Genomic DNA, 19,034 nt, shown 5'->3' with positions numbered 1-19,034 from the left:
CCTGATACACCAGCAATTACATATCAGTTCTAGAAATCTGAAGCCCTAAAAAACAGAATTTATTGGTAGCGTGAAGTCAAATTCCTCCTCAATGTTAAAAGAATTTAAAAAAGCAGCATGGTGATGGAGGGTTTTCAAAAAAAGTTATGCCAGATCTGGGAGTCCTAGTAACACTCTTTAAAATTACTGTTAGTGCCCTGGTTGAAAATCCAACCACACAGGCCTGAATCAAGCTGAACCATCCTGTTCTCTTTTTTCTTTTTTAACTGTGAACAAAAGTCAGCACAGTTTTGGTAACAGAGTTAACCAGAACTGGAAGAGGAAGCACAGGAAGCATTTTGCATCTTTTACTTAGAGACCTTTGCAGGCAGCAGTAAAATTGAGAATCTGGTAATTTTAAATGCTTGCCACTTGCCTATTTATTCATTAGCAACAGCTAAAGGAGTTAGCCACGGACTTTCTAAGAGAGGTTATCACAAGAGAAGGGATCATTCCTCCCCTGAGGCAGGATCTATCTACCAAGGATGACTCAGGAAGGAGCAGGGAAGGAAGCTGCTGAAAGCCAACCCTCCTCCTGGTACCTGCAGCATCCTGCAATAGGACAAACCACACATCACATAACCACTAGATGTATTTATACGTTTATGAAGAACTAGCCTAGAAAGGCCTACAGCGTATCCTGACACACAGCTCAGATCTATTTCTATTCACTTCACTGGTGCAGCTACCACCTCACTCGGTACGACTTCAGTAATTCTTCACAGCTACCGTACACGGACTCCTCAACTAGGGTTAATTATTTTGTATATCCAGGAAGAATTGTTTCTATCAAGTGACTCTCCACAGGATTTTAAGCTTAAATATTTTGTTAAACAGGCATATTATTTTAAAATCTTAGAAGATCTGAACATCAGAAGCTGCCTTTTGAAGCTTTAACATTTAAAGCATTTTTATTCTTGTACAGGCCTCCTGGATGTTTGCCAATGGGGCTCTGATGCCAGTGCTATAACATCCAAAACGCTATTTTAAGCCACTGCTGTGCTGACCATTACATTTTTCAAGCACGAGAACAGCTTCCTGAAAAATAACAATTGTGAATAAGTGGTTTTGTTGTTAATGAAACTGTAAATATCTTGCTTCTGCTTACATGACATCTTAATTCCTGATCTATGCTTTGTAAGAGCACGGCATTTGTTACACTTTTTCCTACTTCAAAGATGCAACCACCTCTAACATTTGCCACTTCATAAAGACAGTAACACCTCTCTGCATCCCAGCTTTTAGCAGCCAAAGGATCAATTGTGATCATCCACATTTCTAAAATGACAGTCAAGGGTATGGCCTTCTGGACCTCTGCTTTTCCGTTTCCTCTCCTATCCTCATAATTTCAATACAGTGTAAATTTAAAAAAAAATATATATATTTTAGGTTGTAGTTTATTGCCAGTTTGGAATAAGAAGGCACAGAGCAGTATCCCACCTTTAATAGCCGCCAGCACCAAGTAAGTCAGAAGTCCTCTCAAAAGATGCAAGCAGTAGCTACAGAAAATCTGTCTCAAAAAAGATGTAGTTGCTTACCCTGAATGAGCTAGAACTAGTCCTAGAAGCTGAAGCCAAGAGCTTATTTTTCCACATACTATTATAACTCTGTATAGCTTCCACATAAGCATACACAATATACATGTATTCATGTATTTTTTGTTCTTTAAGTGCTGCTACCTTGGCCTCCGCAGGATCTTTTGGCAACGAGCTCCCCATCAAACCCTTCCTTGAAATTAGCCAAGGCAATTTTACTGGTGTCCTCTTGTTCCTGAATTATTTGAGGGCACATAAGGTCCAGAATGTGTTCTGAACTAGTTCTCATTTATAATTTAAAGTACAAAAAAGTGGATATGTTATCACAGCTCTAGGCTCCTTATGAGTCACTGTCTCAGTCAGAAGTCTGATGTAGGTTTGCAGTTCAGCTTTAGAGATTTGTTTCTTGGTTTAAGTAGTATTTGTCATTTCATTTTGAATTCCTTCTAATCCCTGTAGATCATCTTTAGTCACTTAAAAGTATACAACACTACATTGAATTCTGAGATGTTGCAGACAAGGGGCAGGCCTTAACTCGTTAGCCTTCTGCTTTCAAAGGCTCAAGTTACAGCACCCACTTGATTTACATGATGGACATTCTGGGCTTTGTATCTGTCCACACCAAAGCCAAATGACCATTTTGGCACATTTGGCAACAGATTCGGAACTCAAATCTATTAACCGACCACAAGAGGAGCAGCTAAGAGCGGTAAATCCTTAGGAAGGAAAAAGTGACCAGGTAAGATGCTCCACTGTACCTGGAAAATGTATGCATGAAGTAAGAGAAGGAAGGCCACCGGTCCTAATACCGGCTCCACACATTAGGAGCAAGCAAACCTAGCCTACAAGGACAATACAAAGGGCTTCTGGTTAAGTGACTCCAAGAAAACAGAGGGAAAATTATGCAAAAGGTCTTCGCACATTCTGACAAGAGGAATTAGCAGCACACAAACATACCATTTAGGTGACCACTTGTACCTCTCTTTCTTAGGCCCTTTCATTGCTGCCATTGTCAAGTCTCACCAACAGATAACCTCACTTTCCTGAACCAAAGTATTTACCATTCCCTGAGCGTTCTCAAGCAGACAATAGCTGGTGCTGGACCAAACTGGATAAATGGAAATAGCACTGGACACAGGACTCAAGCAGGAGAGCTGTAAGACACTATTCCAGGCTTAGAACCAGGATTCATTAGTTCAAGCAACATATGCCAGCTCTCCAAGCGTTGCATTTTGCCAACATTAGGAGGAAAGGAGTAGAAGAAAGTTCTGAAGCCTCTACTGAGGTATCTCAGCAGAGCAGTACAGCGAAGCTACAGTACAAACAGTTCACATCAAGACAAGCAAAGACACTAGGTCATCTTAAAATGCAATTAGCACGCACATGAACTATGCTAACCTGGTAAGTCTACAATTAACACCAACTAACTGCTTCTATTACTTATAATTCTTGAAGGTGCTGGCCTCAACAGTTAAGTATCTATTGAAAAAAATCACTTCCAAGGTCATACGGCATCCCCACAAAACCACCCCAGCTGGCCAAAAGCTTCTACACTAGTCACTTCTTCCTATGGCAGATGGCCAACAAGAGGGAGTAGGGAGAACTCTTCCATCCCTTCAAGAATTGTATTGAAGAATATAAAGAAGCACACATGTTCTTAGATACCTTAAAGGTACAGAAACTCCACTACAACCTGCTCCAAAATGAAAAGCCCAATTCGGGATTTTCAAGCACTCCACAGGGCCCTCTATTCAGCTTCCTTCTTCAGCAGCTCTTTCTTCCATCATTATCAATCACTTCATTAGATGAATTAACAAAAATATGTCCTTCAAGAAGGCCAAGCTGCAAGTCAACAGCAGCCATCCCGGCATTTTAGGTGTTCATTGCCACATTTCAAGCAATTTATATTTGGTTTTACTTTTCAGAAGAGCCAGAACTGAAAGGATAGTATTAATTATGTTTCAGATCCATGCAATCTTAATTCAACCCACTAACTTCAAAATACTTAAAGAGAAAAACTGCTTCTTTCACCAGAAAAAAAGAATTTAAATTTCAGATACTGCATTTCAGACCATTTGTTACCAGTTTGAGATTACAACCAACCTTTGTTTACCACTTAAAGACAATCTCACAGTAACTGGTCACATTCACTGACAGACACTATAATTAAATAGTATTCAGACATGGTTGGATCTTCTTTCATAAAGAAAAAAGCCTACTTTTCCCAGCAATTATGTTTGGTACATTTCTTTTGTGGTCACTTTAAGCAGAGTAGACTACCAATGGTAGTTACTTCTTTTAACTCTAATTTCTGAAGCAAAATGTAGATCTTTCCAGCAACCTCATGATTTCTGAAAGGGCTTTGTTTCTAAATCTTGCCTCTTTATTAGAACCAGACAGCATAAATCAGTGGCTGAAAACATGCAAATGATAAGCAAAAATCAAAATGTCCCGTGCTCACCCGTCATGCTCAAAGTATTTTGCACAAGGACAAATAATTGAAATAAATTCATTAGAAATGTGTGCCTTAGGATAGAGTATACATAATGATAAAGACACTCATTTCATATGAGTGGTTTTTTTATATTACAGTTACATTTTTAAGACTGGTGTCCAAGAAAGGTAAAGTTTTTAGTAGAAAAGGCACTGTTTCAGAAATTGTAGCATATGACTTACAGGTGGTCTACATATTATATATATTACAATTTAATAAAGAAAACTAAAACTTTCACCTGAACATTTCTGAGCACAGACCTTGCAATGACAAAATGCCTATACCAAGTCGTGCAAAGCTACATGGCAGTACTATTTGATGGATGCAATCTGCAATGACTGTTCTAGTGATCGCGGTAACAAAACCATGGGAAGATTTGGCTGCCTACACAAAGGCTACTGACTTAATCCAGAAGCTATCAACTTTCTTCATGAGTCACCAACAGCACATCTAGTGCCTATCAAAGTACTTTTGTTGCAGAGCTATCCGACAGCAACTCTGTGAAAGTAAATCTAAGCATCACCTACCAAATTAATTTAAATTACAGGATTTTTAAAAGACAAAAGTATAAGAAAGTGCTTGGAATTTTGGATAACTACATGGAACCTACATTGACCTGACTTGATCTTCCATCTAATAAGCAAATTGCATTTACAAAAAGGCATCCCAATGTTTTGGGCATTTTTTTGTTGTTGTTGTTGGAACAAAAATGAATAAAACATTATAGATATAAAATGTACATGTTCCTGAAACATTAAGAATGGTTTAGTCTATCAGATTGCAGTAAGAAGAAACTCCTTTCAAAAATAAAACTTAAAAAAGCAAGATTCCTTAAACATCTCTCCAATTAAAAATTATTAGGAGGGAGGATTGCATGGCTTTCATAAAACATTTTTTAGATCAGTAAATATCAAGACAATCTTCTGTTTGAAAACACATACTAACACTTAACACAATTTCCATGTCCTTTACAGATTTCTTTGGAGGACTGTTTGTGAATCTTTCAGAGAAAACACTTTCATCCAATAGCATCACAGGCACCGAAAAATATGTCCTAAATATTTCAAATATTTGGACAGTAAATATATGCGTTGAAGATTCCCAGAGACTGGATTCTGACGGTCAGCCAAATACGGAAAGTGAAGAAAACTACTGCTAGCCACAACTGTCTAACATGTTACTATTTATTTTTCCCTTTCGACAGATCAGAGTGCTCTCTAGAAGCTGAAAATATCTTCATACAAACCATCATCAACATGTTAAATTCCAATGAAATACAAACGCTGCTCAATTACTACGCTACAAGCGAGCGGCACCAAGAACCTACACATCCCACGAGCAGAGTCCGTGAAACCTTACAAGAGATGCTAACCCATGTTTTCAGGACAAAAGGGTGACTCAAGTAGTTTTCAAGGCAGCAGTATTCCCGAGATGGTGTATTTCATTATTAACAGAGTACATCTCTACAGGAATGTACAGATTACTATCTGCTTTCCTGCTGTTTTTTCATAAAGCACTAAAAGCATTTAAGTTTTTGCCTGCTTTAAAGCATCAGAGTCTACAAATCAATTCAGAAGTGATATGGACATTGGACAGGAGGTCCTTTAGGAGCATCTTTTCTGCTCTTTGTTATAAAGCAGCCAAAAAGGAGCCCCAATTCACAGCTAGGCCTTTTAGCTACTATCCCATAAATAAGAGGAGGCTGTATTGCCAACTGCATATACGTGGCTCTAACACACGCATGCCTGATAGCATTGCAAAAAATTAAATTCCCTTTCCCCACTAGAAAAAGAAAACAAAACCACCATCAAAATCACTTCACACCTTCTTTCCTCCCTCCTCTCCCTCCAATGAAATACGTGCTCGGGAACTCCTCTCTTTCACAAGCAATTACAGAATTGGAAAGTGTCTCACAAACTTGGAAAGAATGAACAGAACATGGAGACACATGCACATCCTGCACCATTCCCTGAACGTTTATGAGTAACTTGCCATTTCACCCAGTTTAGGATATTAGGCCTTCTAAAGAAACACTTGGCAGTGCAATATGCTGATCCATTCTTAACATAATAACCTCATTCAACAGATTAAAGAGGTACATTTATACCTTGAATTCATTTGAGTGTTACAGTAAATTATTTAACAAGTACTTAAAATATGTAGTCATTAACTCACAGTTTCTTTTATTTTCACTTGGTTTTATTTTGTAAGAATGCAAGAAATGAAACCATAAGAGCAGAAATTGCTCCTTCTCTCATCAACAGGCTTGTTCAGGTCCAGCTGCTGGTTTTTTTGGGGTTTTTTTTAACTATAAGTAAGCTCTGTATGTTCTCATATACTCTTACACGGCACTTAATTTTAAACCAAAGAATTAAAAAGAAAATTTAAAGATGATATTTAGGAGACGTTTGAAGTTAAGGCCAGGTCAAGATTTTCACTGAACAGCTTATAACATAAACCGTAACACTGAATATAAACTAATTATTGCTACAAAATCCTTCCTTGCCAGATATCAGATGCTCAGCATTTAGAATCCCACACTGCAGGTGACATCAAGGGACAATGATAATTAAGGCCGTGCACCAGTTTCCACACCCACGACAATCATGAAACATCCCGAGTTGTTTCGCTTCCTCTTGCGCCTTTCTATCGGGCAAGCATGAACCCTCCCAAAATCCTAGAGGAAACCAAAGCATTCCATTTGTCAAGCTCAACCTGGAAGTAAGAATTAAAATGCTGTTTGTAGTCCTCATACAAAATGCAGAATCTTTTCATATGGTACAAAAACATTATGATACTTTGACACATAGACATACATCCAGTAAAAATCCAGGAAATCTACAGAAGGTTGGGGTTTTTTTAACTATGCTTACCCCAACTCAGATGCAACATATGCCAAACAAGTCAGTCACGATTCACATTCCACTTGAGAAGTTTTTGCTTGTTCTTCTTTTTAAAGAGAAATACTTCAACATTGCAGTCATAATAGAAGTCAAAGCAACCATACATGAGCTACTAAGTTTATTTTTAAACACAGTCGTCTTTACTAGCTGCAACAGCCCCAAATATTTAGAAACACAGTTTTAGCACGGTTACATTTTGAATTCTTTGATTTCTACAGTTTCTTATATGGAAGTTACAACTGCCAGTCATCACGTCTCTCACCTATACACAACTGTGACAGCATTGGGTGAAGTGAAGGTCAGAAAGCACCTTAAAAGGCATTCGAGTTCTCCTTCATCTTGACAGGTCCCTCTACATTGCACAGGGAGTTCAAAGTTACTGGAAAAAACTCATTAAAAGGTATTTCTATACCACACATTTGCTTACAGTGATTTGAAAGCAAAAATCCATTTCTAAAACAAGCACAAGCAACTCGCAACAGATGCTCATTTCAAAAACATTCACACTTTACGCAATTAAAAGGACTGCTGACTATGTATGTAAGCACTGAAGATTCACACTCAGCTACCCATAACTAGGGCTGACCCATGAGACAATGGATTACAATAAAAGCTCAACAGTATTGGGGAGGGGGATAAAAAAAAAGAGGTGTAACTTAGATTTGGTTTGCACCTTCTGATCTTACAAGGATGAGCTAAACCAACGCTGAGGATACAGAAATAAGCACCCACTAACAGCACTGCATGCTGGAATTACCTTACCTGTGTAACTCAACTTTAAGCACAGTAGTAAAAAAGCTATTATTGAATGCAGTAAGACACTAAGACTATTGTTGAATGTGTTTTCAGCAGCCGTCAGTACGGCCCCTCATCTTGATACTGTTGCTTAAGCAACTGCTGGAGAAGTTCAAATCTTTGAAAATATCCATGCTAATTGAAAGAACCAAACAAAACCCAAAAAAGACATAAAAGACATACAGACAGAAGGTTGGACAAGTACTTAACTCACACACAAGCTCAAACAATCTGCCTGGCCAAGTGGTTTAGCACACAAGCAGCAAGTTAGAAACGACTCTACAACCAACTTCCAGCTGCTATCAAATCTGTACCTTTATGAGAAATACCATCTACATTTTCTAACAGAGTGTGGGCCCATCCACATCTTTGTCAGGCACAGACTTTGGGGAAATTTTCTGCTGCCTGTTTAAGACATTTACAAAACTGTCTTCCTCTGCTATACTCAAAAGAATGGGTTATTCCAAAGTATATAAACAGATGATCAATATCCTCCTCAAACTAAAATAACTAAGTACAAAGCACAGTTCTCAAAGTTTCCTTGAGAAAAAACAAGCACCAGTGGTACCTCTTTGTTCCTCTACAAGGATTACAGTCAGCTTCAAAGAAAAACATTAAAATTCTAATCCTTAATGATGAAAAAAAAAAACCCCTCAAACTACTGTCATTCTAACGTACTTTGATTTCTGCACCCATTTCAGCTTGTATGCTACCTGCAGCCCCCAGCAAGAAAGGCCAACAAAATAACGGCTAGTTTGTTTAGGCAGCAGTTCTCTGCTGAAGAGAGAGCAGCTGCATTGACGCCCTGGACCACCGCTATACCCGCACCGCAAGACGAGCTGTAAAGCCGGGACAAGAGCTTCAAGCCCGAGTGCGTACAGCACTTCAGCGTGTGTCCCGACTGTCAGAGGTACTCGATATATGAAGCACCACCAACGCTACACACCTCATGAAAGCAGTATAATGAACACTTAGACACAAAGAAAAAGAGTTTAAAAACGCATGACAACACACACTGGCTGAAGTGCCCAAACACGGACATACCTACGTACGAATTTCTCATGCTTAGCAACTGGCAAAAGCCAGGCTTCAAATATACATAGGGAGCAACACAGCCCCAAATATATTCCTATACTTATACAGCCCAGTTTAAATGTTTCTTAATAATAACATCATTTTAAACTTACAGTAGCAATATTTAGGGCGCAATGTACACTTGCTCTGATTTTAAATATCTTTATAAAAAGACCAGCAGAATTCTGGAAAATTGTAACTGAATTTAAAAAAAAAAAAAGGTTAAGAGGGTAAGTTACCAACAGGATTAAAACAACTTAAATGAAGTCAAGACCAGCAAGTCTACATTAAGACTGTGGAGTAGGAAAAGAGTCGTTTCTGAAACACAATAATACCAAAATAATTTAAAGAAAGTATAACCACCTATTAATTGCTTGCTCACAGAAACAGGGTGAACAAGTTGACCGTGACTTTTCTACTCTGACAAATAATTCTGCTTCAAGATTCTACTTTCAAGTGTAAAAATTTTCATTAAATTGAACAAGTTGAGTTATTAAAGCGTAATGTAATGGACTGTGATGAGTATTACTCTTAATTTCTGCATGACACCGAAGGCAGAAGTCCTCATTTATTAGGTAACAGCAAGTCATTTAGCCCATAAAGTAACCAACAATGACAAAATACCTGAACTGTCACCAGTAATACTCACACATGTGCATGTATGGGATCATTCTAATACCTGCCTGACAAACATTTATAACCCCTGAATCACTCTCTCCGGAATGTCTATCCAGCTTCAGTGGAAGACGGAGACTTTTGCATATAACTGCAACCACAAACCAAATCCTACTTCAGACACCGATCGCACATAATAGGTTGCACAGAGTGAGCTGATAAGGGCTTCTACGCAGCAACTGACTGTAGCACAGCTACTATCTTTGTTAGCAAATTCCAGAGACAGACCAAGAGCTGAAGTGTTTCAAGACGTTAAAGGCAGAAGGATGATCAGGTGCTCCACCTGGGTACCATAGTTATGCTGCAATTCTATCATGCAATTTGTAATTCTGAATGCTTTAAAACAGGCTAAAATAAAGTGGTATCTCCAGTCACTCAAGAGCTCTTTCCATCTTAGCTTTAGGCTATGGTTTCTTATACAATCACATTGAGAACAAACTAGTTCCTTACTTACGGTGATCATTACCATGAAATAATTTACTGAATCACCTTACCCTTAGTGCCTGCTTAGTATGCCGTTAAAGCACGCTTCTGCTTAACAGCACTGCCTTTGGTGGCATTAAGTGCAGTAAACAAAAGGTACAGGCTCACTTAAAAAAAAAAAAAACACAAAAAACCATTTTCAGTCATTTGTTAAATACATATTACACACAGCACATTTTAGTCTCATAAATTAATCAAGAACAGAAAAGAACCAGTGCATTAAATCAATGAGAACAAAGACACACTATTCTTTTCGATTCTTGTTTAGGTCTCACCTATGCCAATCTGCAAACCCAGATCAGAAATTATTCCCCAAAAGGTCATACCAAGAATACACTTGCTGTTATTACACCGATACTCAGGTGTGTAGAGTTTCTTCTTCTAAAAGACTATCCTAGCAGTACTATTGTTTACAGCTAGACGTACTTCCTAAGCCTTTTCAGACCTGTCCCTAACAGCTTATTTACTTTATTACCCTCTATAAAGTGAACAGCATTATTATAGGTTTGTGGGTTTTTTTGTAGCATAGGTGTGCTATCCATAAATCTTTTTACTTACTCTTAATATGTACATTAACATTTTGGGGGTTTTTTTATTAGTATTATTATTTTCCCCTCCCATCCCCATAACTTTGCTAGCATACCACTGACTGTTAGGGTCATTACTATGGCATTAACTAGATGACAGTAGCTTGTAAAGGCTGAAACACTTCACTACCAATACACTGACAAACGGATAATTCAAATTTCCAGATTAGCCTGTAATGGAAAGAATTCAAATCCCGACACATTAACAAAGATTGCTTTTTAACATTAAGTGTTTTAAAACCTTTTGTTTGTTTGCTTTTACATACACACACATAGATGATTAGGCGGCTTACACACCATTTCCAAGGAGCAGCCAAAACTGTAGTGTTAAGGAAGCTTCCTGGAAATCACATTAGCAGTTGGAGAGGTACGTTTCTCAGTATCTCCAACAGCCTGCCTTAAGTGCTATAAATGACTGCTTTTACAACCCCCTGAAACCTGCTGGTTCTTCCTGTCTTTGAAGACAACACATCACCGTAGCCATCCTTAGTTCAAAGCCTATCATGGCATGTAGAAAATGCATCTATAAAAAGACACCAGGAAAAGGTGCATCCAAAACAGGTATTGCTACCTACAGCTGGCCAGCAGATCGAGGTGCAGACCCTCAATTCCTCCCTGTTCTTCAGTTAGAGCGGAGAGCTAACAAAGTCGAATCCGTCAACGATAGGTATTTGATTTCATCAGACGAATGAGAAGCTGGACTTGGGTGACGTGACACTACAGCAACCACATTTTCTTCTCCAAAGCACTCTCTTTATACTCAAGTGATTTGCCATTACTGGTGGCACGTATTTTTTTCAAGTTCCATGAACAGCCAAATTGAAGATATGAAGATACTTTTTTTAAAGAGTTAATCTAGAATTCGAGTTATGCAATTTTCAAACTGGTGGCAAGACTCAGGCAAGTTTAAAATATTGAGAACAACAGTGCCCCTGGGTTGTAACTAAAAAAAAAAAAATATACCACCATAAATCTATGCTAAGCCACCATACTTGGTTGTGAAGTATCTTCTAAAAGTATTCTCTCCCTTTTTCCAATATACAAATGCAAAATCTACAGAAAATAAAAAAGCCCATGTAGACTCTCAAACAGTTTACAGAATGAAGCTAAGTATGCAAAATTGTTACTGTATCAAAAATGATGTTTAATTGAAGCTTCCAGTTCTATTTTAATATGTTCACTTGCTACTGCTTACTAACAGCTTCAGCAAGTATTCAATTACATCTGTAAAAGTCTCATTTGTCCCTGATCAACTTCCCTACCACATACTTGCATGCAGTATGAAAATTCATCCAATTTCCTGTTCATGCTCCTACTTTACAAACTAGTACTAGTTACTACGGCTAGACAGACCCAAGGGCTGTTCACAAGTACTTTCAATCCTCACACTCAGCTTTAATCTTCCAGCCCCACACTTCATAACAAGCCAAAACATACATCCTATACAGAAAACACTTCCTCCGCTTTTCATCCTCTGACCAGCTGTAAAGGGATCCTTTAACAAAAATTTCTCTTCAAAAAGAAAATGAAGAGAGATTGTCAGATAACAAGTAACACTTCAAATATCTGTGCCAGGTTCATGTGTTTATCACCACCCTTTCCTCCTTTCTCTTTTGCTCCAGTGCTGGATGAAAACAGGTGAAAGCAACTTGCATCCGACTAAAGAACGAAAGCAACTCCAGAGGAAAAGGTGTCAAGGACAGGGAGACAGTTATTAGTTCTCTTATCCTCCATTCACAAAAATCTACTTTTGAGTAACGGTAAACAACATTTCAGATGAAGTTATTTTTAAATTCACTTACAGCAGCCTTTAAAAATGTTATAAAACACACTGATTTTTTAAGTTTTCGTTTTGCAGGTAATTTAAGAATTACAGAAGTCTGTACAAAATCTTATTGGAAGTATTTATAGCATAATAAAGCACTGACTAGGAAGATGTAAAACTGATTTTGCAACATTAAGTGTAAATACACGAAAGTCACTGCAATATAAATATGTCTTTTTCCACACTTAAGTTTCAAAAGCATAAACAAAACCTCTTCTACAGTTCTAGAGATGAAATACTAAGCTCCAAAGACCATGTCTAAAACTGACACGATTTAATAACTGAACAAACCAAGCCGACTGCTGCAAATCCAAGAAACCATATGAGAATCACGCACTCAAACAAGTCCATACCATATTTCAAGCTAAGGAAAAAAATTAGATTCTTAGCATCCAAAAAACTAGCCTGCATTTTTGTAGATTGAAATGTTAGAAAAGATGATGATTCTACCAACATACAAACACCTAGGGCATACCCAACCAGCTGAAGAAAGACTAGTCAGAAGTATTAGGAGTGGGTTTTGTTGAGGGTTTTTGTTGTTTTGCCTTTCTTGGGGGGAGGGAGGGGATGTTTTGTTTTGTTGTTGGTTTTTCAGAGTTTTTTGTTGGCTGGGGTTTTTTCTTTGTTTTTTTTTTTTTTTAAAATACAGAAACTGTAACAGTATTATTTGTATCCCCTCTAATAAATTTTACAAATTATTTTTCCATACATGCTGCCAAGCAGTTCACTATTACTTGAAATGTGAGATATTAAAAATTAAGATTTAAAACCAAAAATTCCTTCACATGAGTGAAATAGAAGTTTTCAAAGCAGATACACTCCACACTGCCCATAATTCAAAGGCTGTGTCCTGACAACTGGCATAGAACAAGCTGCAAATGGTGTTCTAAAAACTGAACAGGTCTAAAGACTTAAAGACACTGGCATGTCTTTAAACGCAATTATATACAGGTTTAAGGAAGGCTGGAGTTAATCTAAACAAGGTATTACATGGGTCAGATGTTTTTTCAAAGGCACACTAAATGGAATTTTACAGCTTCTTCACTGGCCCAATTATGTCATCACATACTACTTTCTCCTACCTTTTCCCTTGCCAGGTTTAAAATCACTGGGGATGTATTGATATAAATCTACAGTGATATACGTGTGTGCACATGAGAGAGAGAAATAGCGATTTTATACACACATATTTACAGTATACCTGCTTCTTAAATATTTATGTACTTTTACCATAGGGAATAATCTAACAGGCAAAAAAAGCTCTGAAGAGAACTCCAGTTAGAGACACCTGATGGCCCGAGAAGCAGGCAGCCAAGCTGGATAACAGCGTATCTTGCACCACCTGTAGCGCACGACGAGGGCTAAGATCCAGACCAAAAGAAATTCCAGTCCAGATGACATTACAAATACCACCTTGCCCTGAGATCCCCTGGAAGCGGAAACAGAAGCAATCTCACTAAGGTTTTAATGTTACAGGCAGATATACAGGGAGAGGTGCTGCAGTAAATTACCTAATTGTCTACAAAAGTGACCTGACCACTGCTGCCATGCAAAAAAAAAAACCCACAATTATTTTTGGTCTCCATTTAAGAGAGTCATATCCTGCTCTGTGTAAAGAACCTAAATGATTTTCCAACTGCAGCTAAACAAAAGTGTAGTCTACCTGGAGATGACAGATTGAACAAAGACACAACGTGCATGGCAGAAGAAAGGATATGATCTTTGGCTAGCCAAATTGCAGAGGAAGAAGGTATTTCTGGCTATTGTTACCCTGAGGGATTTAAACATTCTGGAAAAACTACCAATCATGACAAACAGCTAACATATGCTCTTAAAATCAGGGGAGTCGCAGGACAGACGTCATTTTCCAAAACACCGAGTATCAATGAGTTTATGATTCCTTTACCCAGCTAGGATCCCCTGAAATCTTAAGGGGCTTTTTTGGTTGGTTGGTTGAAGGGAAAAAAAAAAACCAAACACAACACACCACAAAGGAAACAAGCAAACCCACACACCAAAAACAAACAGGACCCGCGAAGAGAAGGAGTAGTGTCCTGGTGTAGGAAGATCAAAGAAAACAAAAAAACAACAGGTTTCTAAAAAAATTATGCTAGTAGTACAGTGGTGACACTGTGGGCCTTAACACCTCAATCTGCCTTCTACCACCTTCACGGACTTATTGACTAAAAAACATAGAATGAAACAGTGTTGGAACTTGCCTTCCAGGAGTGCTAGAAGACAAGCTGCTACTCATTACAGCTCTCTGGCATCTTAGAAAGATGTGATGAAAGCCACTAAAGGCAGTCAACACCTCATGATCAACATAATCAGAGACTGCTGATAGAGTTAGTATTTTCAATACCAAGAAAGAATCCAGCCTCTCCCAGCAACCTGTTTTATTAATTATTTTTTTTAACAAAGTTTGGCCCCTGATACTACTCGTGATTGAAGTTATAGCACCAAGAAGTACTTCAACTCCCATTGCCACGGCATGTTTCCCACCCTGTAATTGTTCAGTGCTTCATTTTGTCTCCTCACCCAAGTCCCAGATTTTCTTTTCTAGTGTTTTCTCTCTTCTCCTACATTCTCAAGGCAGGTTATTTATCTTCAAGTTACTTCTCCCCTTAACGCAGCTCCTTAGACAAGAGGTTTTTGGGAGAACCACCAGAGTCTTCCCGTCCACTTGTAAACGCGTATCACCAGTGGTCCTCAACACTGTAAGGAATTACCTCACGTAGTTAGTACCAACTGCACTTTAAAACTCCTGTTCGGATCGCTTCAGCCTGTGCACACAAGGGTCTTTCACAACTTACACAGCTTCTCCGCATACACAAAGAAATGAGAATATTCACACACACATACTACTAAGGCCAGCCAGCGGTCATTTATCTGACAAGGTGAAGGTGGGAGGACACATGCAGTTTCTTACTCTCACTGCACCAGAGTCAAAGGCTCACCACCCCTGCGCAGGCCTGAGCCGCTCCCGCAATGGATTAATGCTTTGAAGTGAAACCACCAAGACCAGAAGTGCCCCAAGTTCAATTTAAAGAGCCACAAAGGTGTTGCTGAACCTCCCTTTTCCCACTGTACTCATTTGCTTAAAGAGTCTCTCGGCTGTCAAAGAGGAGGCTTCTACGTACACCACAGACTCACAACTGGTCCTCAACCTGAGTAAAGCCAATACTTGAAAAAGAGACGCTGAGGCAGGATGAAGCCTAGGCTCGTGATGGAAAAAAAGAAGAATCTACTTAGGAATAAATATTAATTATTTCAGTATAATAAATAATCTAAACTACAATCACCACCAGCATACCCACATGCCACGGTATTCTTTTGTCTTCCTCCATACAACGGGAATACACACACTGTCAGAGATTGTTAAAACACAATTCACCCACGCAGTAGTTTCAGAGCATAATCAATACAACCCACCCCCTCAAGATAAAAAACAAGCCTTTTATCAGAATACCTACATGCGCCGGGACCGGAGAAATAATATTTCTAATTAAACAAAAACATCACACTGCTTCGTTTCACAGAACGGCTGTAACGAGACCTGCAAGTTAGTGTAAATCAAGCTGTAAGACAGTGTATCTTCCAATAAAGTTACAGGCAGTCTTACCTCTCGTCCTCACCATCTACAAGGGGCGTCGTCAACGGCAGCACCTTCAGCGGGAAGAGGGAAGCAGAGGATGGCACGTTGCTGCTACCGCCATCTGAAACGGCCGATGCTCCAACACCGCTCTCGCCACTGGCAGCTTGAGGTAAACCCACTAAGGAAGGCTCTGTAGGGCGTCTGCCATCTTCAGTTTGGCTTACAACTGACTGAGCTAGTGATTGTGCGGGGAACTGGGTAGAGCTTAGCGGTATCTGCTGTGGCACACTCTGTGCCACTGGCATACCTATACTTGTCGATATCAAGGGAGGCTGACTAACACTCTGAGCCAAACTCCCATTCTGCACAGCCGAAGCTTGCGCCATGTTCGGCGGCTGTCCCAAGCCTATGGAAGCGGAAGGTATGCCAGGAGGCACAGCTGACCCAGCCTGACTTGGTGCAGGAACAGTACTAGCAGAAGGAATAGGGCTAACCGCAGGCAGTTGCTGGCCAGTCATCCCTTGGACTACAGATTCCATTCCTTGTGCCTGCGGCTGTACAGGTAACAGGGTGTTTTGCTGAGCAATGACCATTTGCTGAGGAAGGCCTGAAGCGCTAGCCTGTAATCCCTGCTGCATTATTCCTGTCTGCACAGGCTGCACTACTTGTGAAGGTGGAGGAGCAGCCGTTGACGGCATAACCGGAGGTGGAATTTGGTTCCCAGCAGATGGTGGTTGCACCACAGAGGCTACACTTCCCTGCTGCCCAACATTCAGCATTTGACCACTGGCACCTACACCCGGTATCGCTGCCGGAGCATGCGCGACAGGCTGAGCTGGGGCAGCGGCTGGATGTGCTTGCACCGACGGCTGCATGCTCTGTGCCTGGGCAACGGGAACCGGTTGCCCCGCTCCTACTCCTGTAGAACTAGGCTGCATGGCAGGGGCTGGAGTCTGAAGGATCTGCTGATGTTGAATGTAGTCTGGCATAGCCCCCGTAACAGAGTTTTGGTTCACCGGCTTAACGTGACCTGCGGCCATCTGCGCAGGAACTGCCTGTTGCTGCTGCTGCTGCTGTTGTTGCTGCTGTTGTCCATACTGCAACTGCTGCTGCTGCACCACCGGCAAAGTCTGCACAGGCTGCGCCGGCTGAGAATAGGGTAGCTGCTGTGGAGCCATACTCTGAATGGCAGGCTGCTGGTGGCCCAGAGATGGGGATACACCTAGTATATTAACTGGGGCTGGCTGAACCCCAGTAACAGTGGTTAGACTGGCCTGTGCAGGAGGCTGGACCCCTGGCTTCTGCTGTGGATAGTTTACTTCTTGAGAATGCAGCTGGACTTGTGCAAGCTGTGATTGAGAAACACTCTGTGGTATACTAGATGCTGGAATTGCCGGAGGAGCAGCGCTGCTAAAATCCATCTGCTGCGGACCCACACCTTGAAACGCTTGCTGCTGTACCACAGTAGGTGCTCCCATTTCTCCACTTCCCACACTTTCTGTATAGTGACTCAGTGTGCTTACATTGCTGCTAACAGAACTCCCACTGGTGCTCTCCCTTTCAGAAGTCACTTCAAGAGGGTTTTGTTTTATCGTCTCTACTGCTTTGTTTACTGCTACTCCTTCTGAAACCGCAACAGTGTTTTCCTTATCATAGAATTCAGTGCATGTCCATCTACCTTTTTTGAAAGGTTCAGAACTAGAATCTAATTTTACAACCCTAAACCTCGATGTGCCAGATGCAGGCTGTTGCTGGCTCGATCCCACTGCCATGCCTGCAGTTGGATTAGTAACATTGTTAATGACACTAGAGGAAGCACTCGTACCATTGCCAACACCACTCAAGATATTCACATTAACATTGCTGCTAGTTCCAGACAAAGCATTTACATTACCAGTACTCGTGATGTTGCTTAAATTGATAGTACCAAGCACACCGCTCGCCACACCAGAACTACCACCACCCATATTATTTAAGGTACTAGTTCCAGTAGCAGCACTTACACCTAAATTGCCAGGAGTACTTGTAGTGCGGATATTGGACACGACAGGTGCCGGGGAACCAGCGGATGATGCAGCAGAAACTGGTGCGGTTGATATAACATTGTCAGAGCTTCCAGTTGTTGACAGTTTTCTAAAGGATGGACTGGGCGGTGGTCCTCCAGAAATTGGGGCACTGCCCACGCTGGGATGCGATGGATGATGGTGTCCATGATGGTGGTGGTGAAGGTGGTGGTGGTGATGAACGTGATGGGGGTGAACACTTCCATTGATCACAACACTCTGCTGCGGGTGATGAGGCAGAGGAGCGTGCTGCTGAGGCAGGTGAGGCTGGTTTGGCGAAACAGCCCCAGGAGTCTCTGCCTCTTGGAAGTTATTTAAAGTCTCTTCAGAGGAGCTCCTCTCGGGTTCTCCCAAGTCAGTGGCCCTGGATAAAGAAACATCCAAGATTTCTGAAGACGACAGGTCTTCAGTGTGGGACTCATCCAGGTCATCGTAGCTTTCTGTATCCTCAGCTATGCTGTTATTAGAGCTCATACTAGCCGATATCTGAGCAGGGGTCACACTGGTAATTTGGAAGCCACTTTTCTTTTTCATCTGGGCTCCGGTCTGCGCGAGAGGCTGTGGCTGGAGCGGAGACTGCGAGAGGAGGTTCAGGCTTTGTGGAGGAGGGGGTGTCGCCTGTGGACCCGCTGACGAAGATGCTGCAGGAGACGGAGGCGGCGGCTGGACCAGCAAAGGCGGCTGATAATCCTCGGCGGAGAGGGCAGCGCTCCCAACGCCGGTACCTGGTGCAGTGGGAGCAGTAACGCAGCTGCTGCTACTGCTGCTGCCCCTTCTAGGAAACATCGCCGGGTGCGCCATCTTCCTAGCACTAATGTCTGCGGCTGAGTCAGGCTGGTGCATTGTATCGGGTGTATTTTAGGAGTGCGATCCCCCGGTATGGAAAGAGACAGACACACACACACACGCGCACGGTTAGCTTTGCGCTCACGGCAGGGCAGAGACACCACCGCCCCCCCACACACC

At 40.9% G+C, this 19,034-nt stretch overlaps 1 protein-coding gene across 1 annotated transcript; it reads right to left on the bottom strand.

Annotated features, from left to right (window-relative positions):
* Positions 1–16,028: 16,028 nt before the first annotated feature.
* On the bottom strand, positions 16,029–18,911 carry LOC104506045 (TSC22 domain family protein 1). The gene has a single exon (XM_010146855.1). The coding sequence runs from the start codon at positions 18,909–18,911 to the stop codon at positions 16,029–16,031; it is 2,883 nt and encodes a 960-aa protein (XP_010145157.1).
* Between the last annotated feature and the right edge of the window lie 123 nt (positions 18,912–19,034).

The sequence above is a fragment of the Eurypyga helias genome, unplaced genomic scaffold (genome assembly GCF_000690775.1).
Source record: "Eurypyga helias isolate BGI_N326 unplaced genomic scaffold, ASM69077v1 scaffold200, whole genome shotgun sequence".
NCBI lineage: Eukaryota > Metazoa > Chordata > Aves > Eurypygiformes > Eurypygidae > Eurypyga > Eurypyga helias.
This window is presented reverse-complemented; position numbering and strand designations above follow the sequence as displayed.

Excerpts from the sequence above, each read along its gene's own strand:
- LOC104506045 (XM_010146855.1), bottom strand. The coding sequence starts at position 18,911 with ATGCACCAGCCTGACTCAGCCGCAGACATTAGTGCTAGGAAGATGGCG.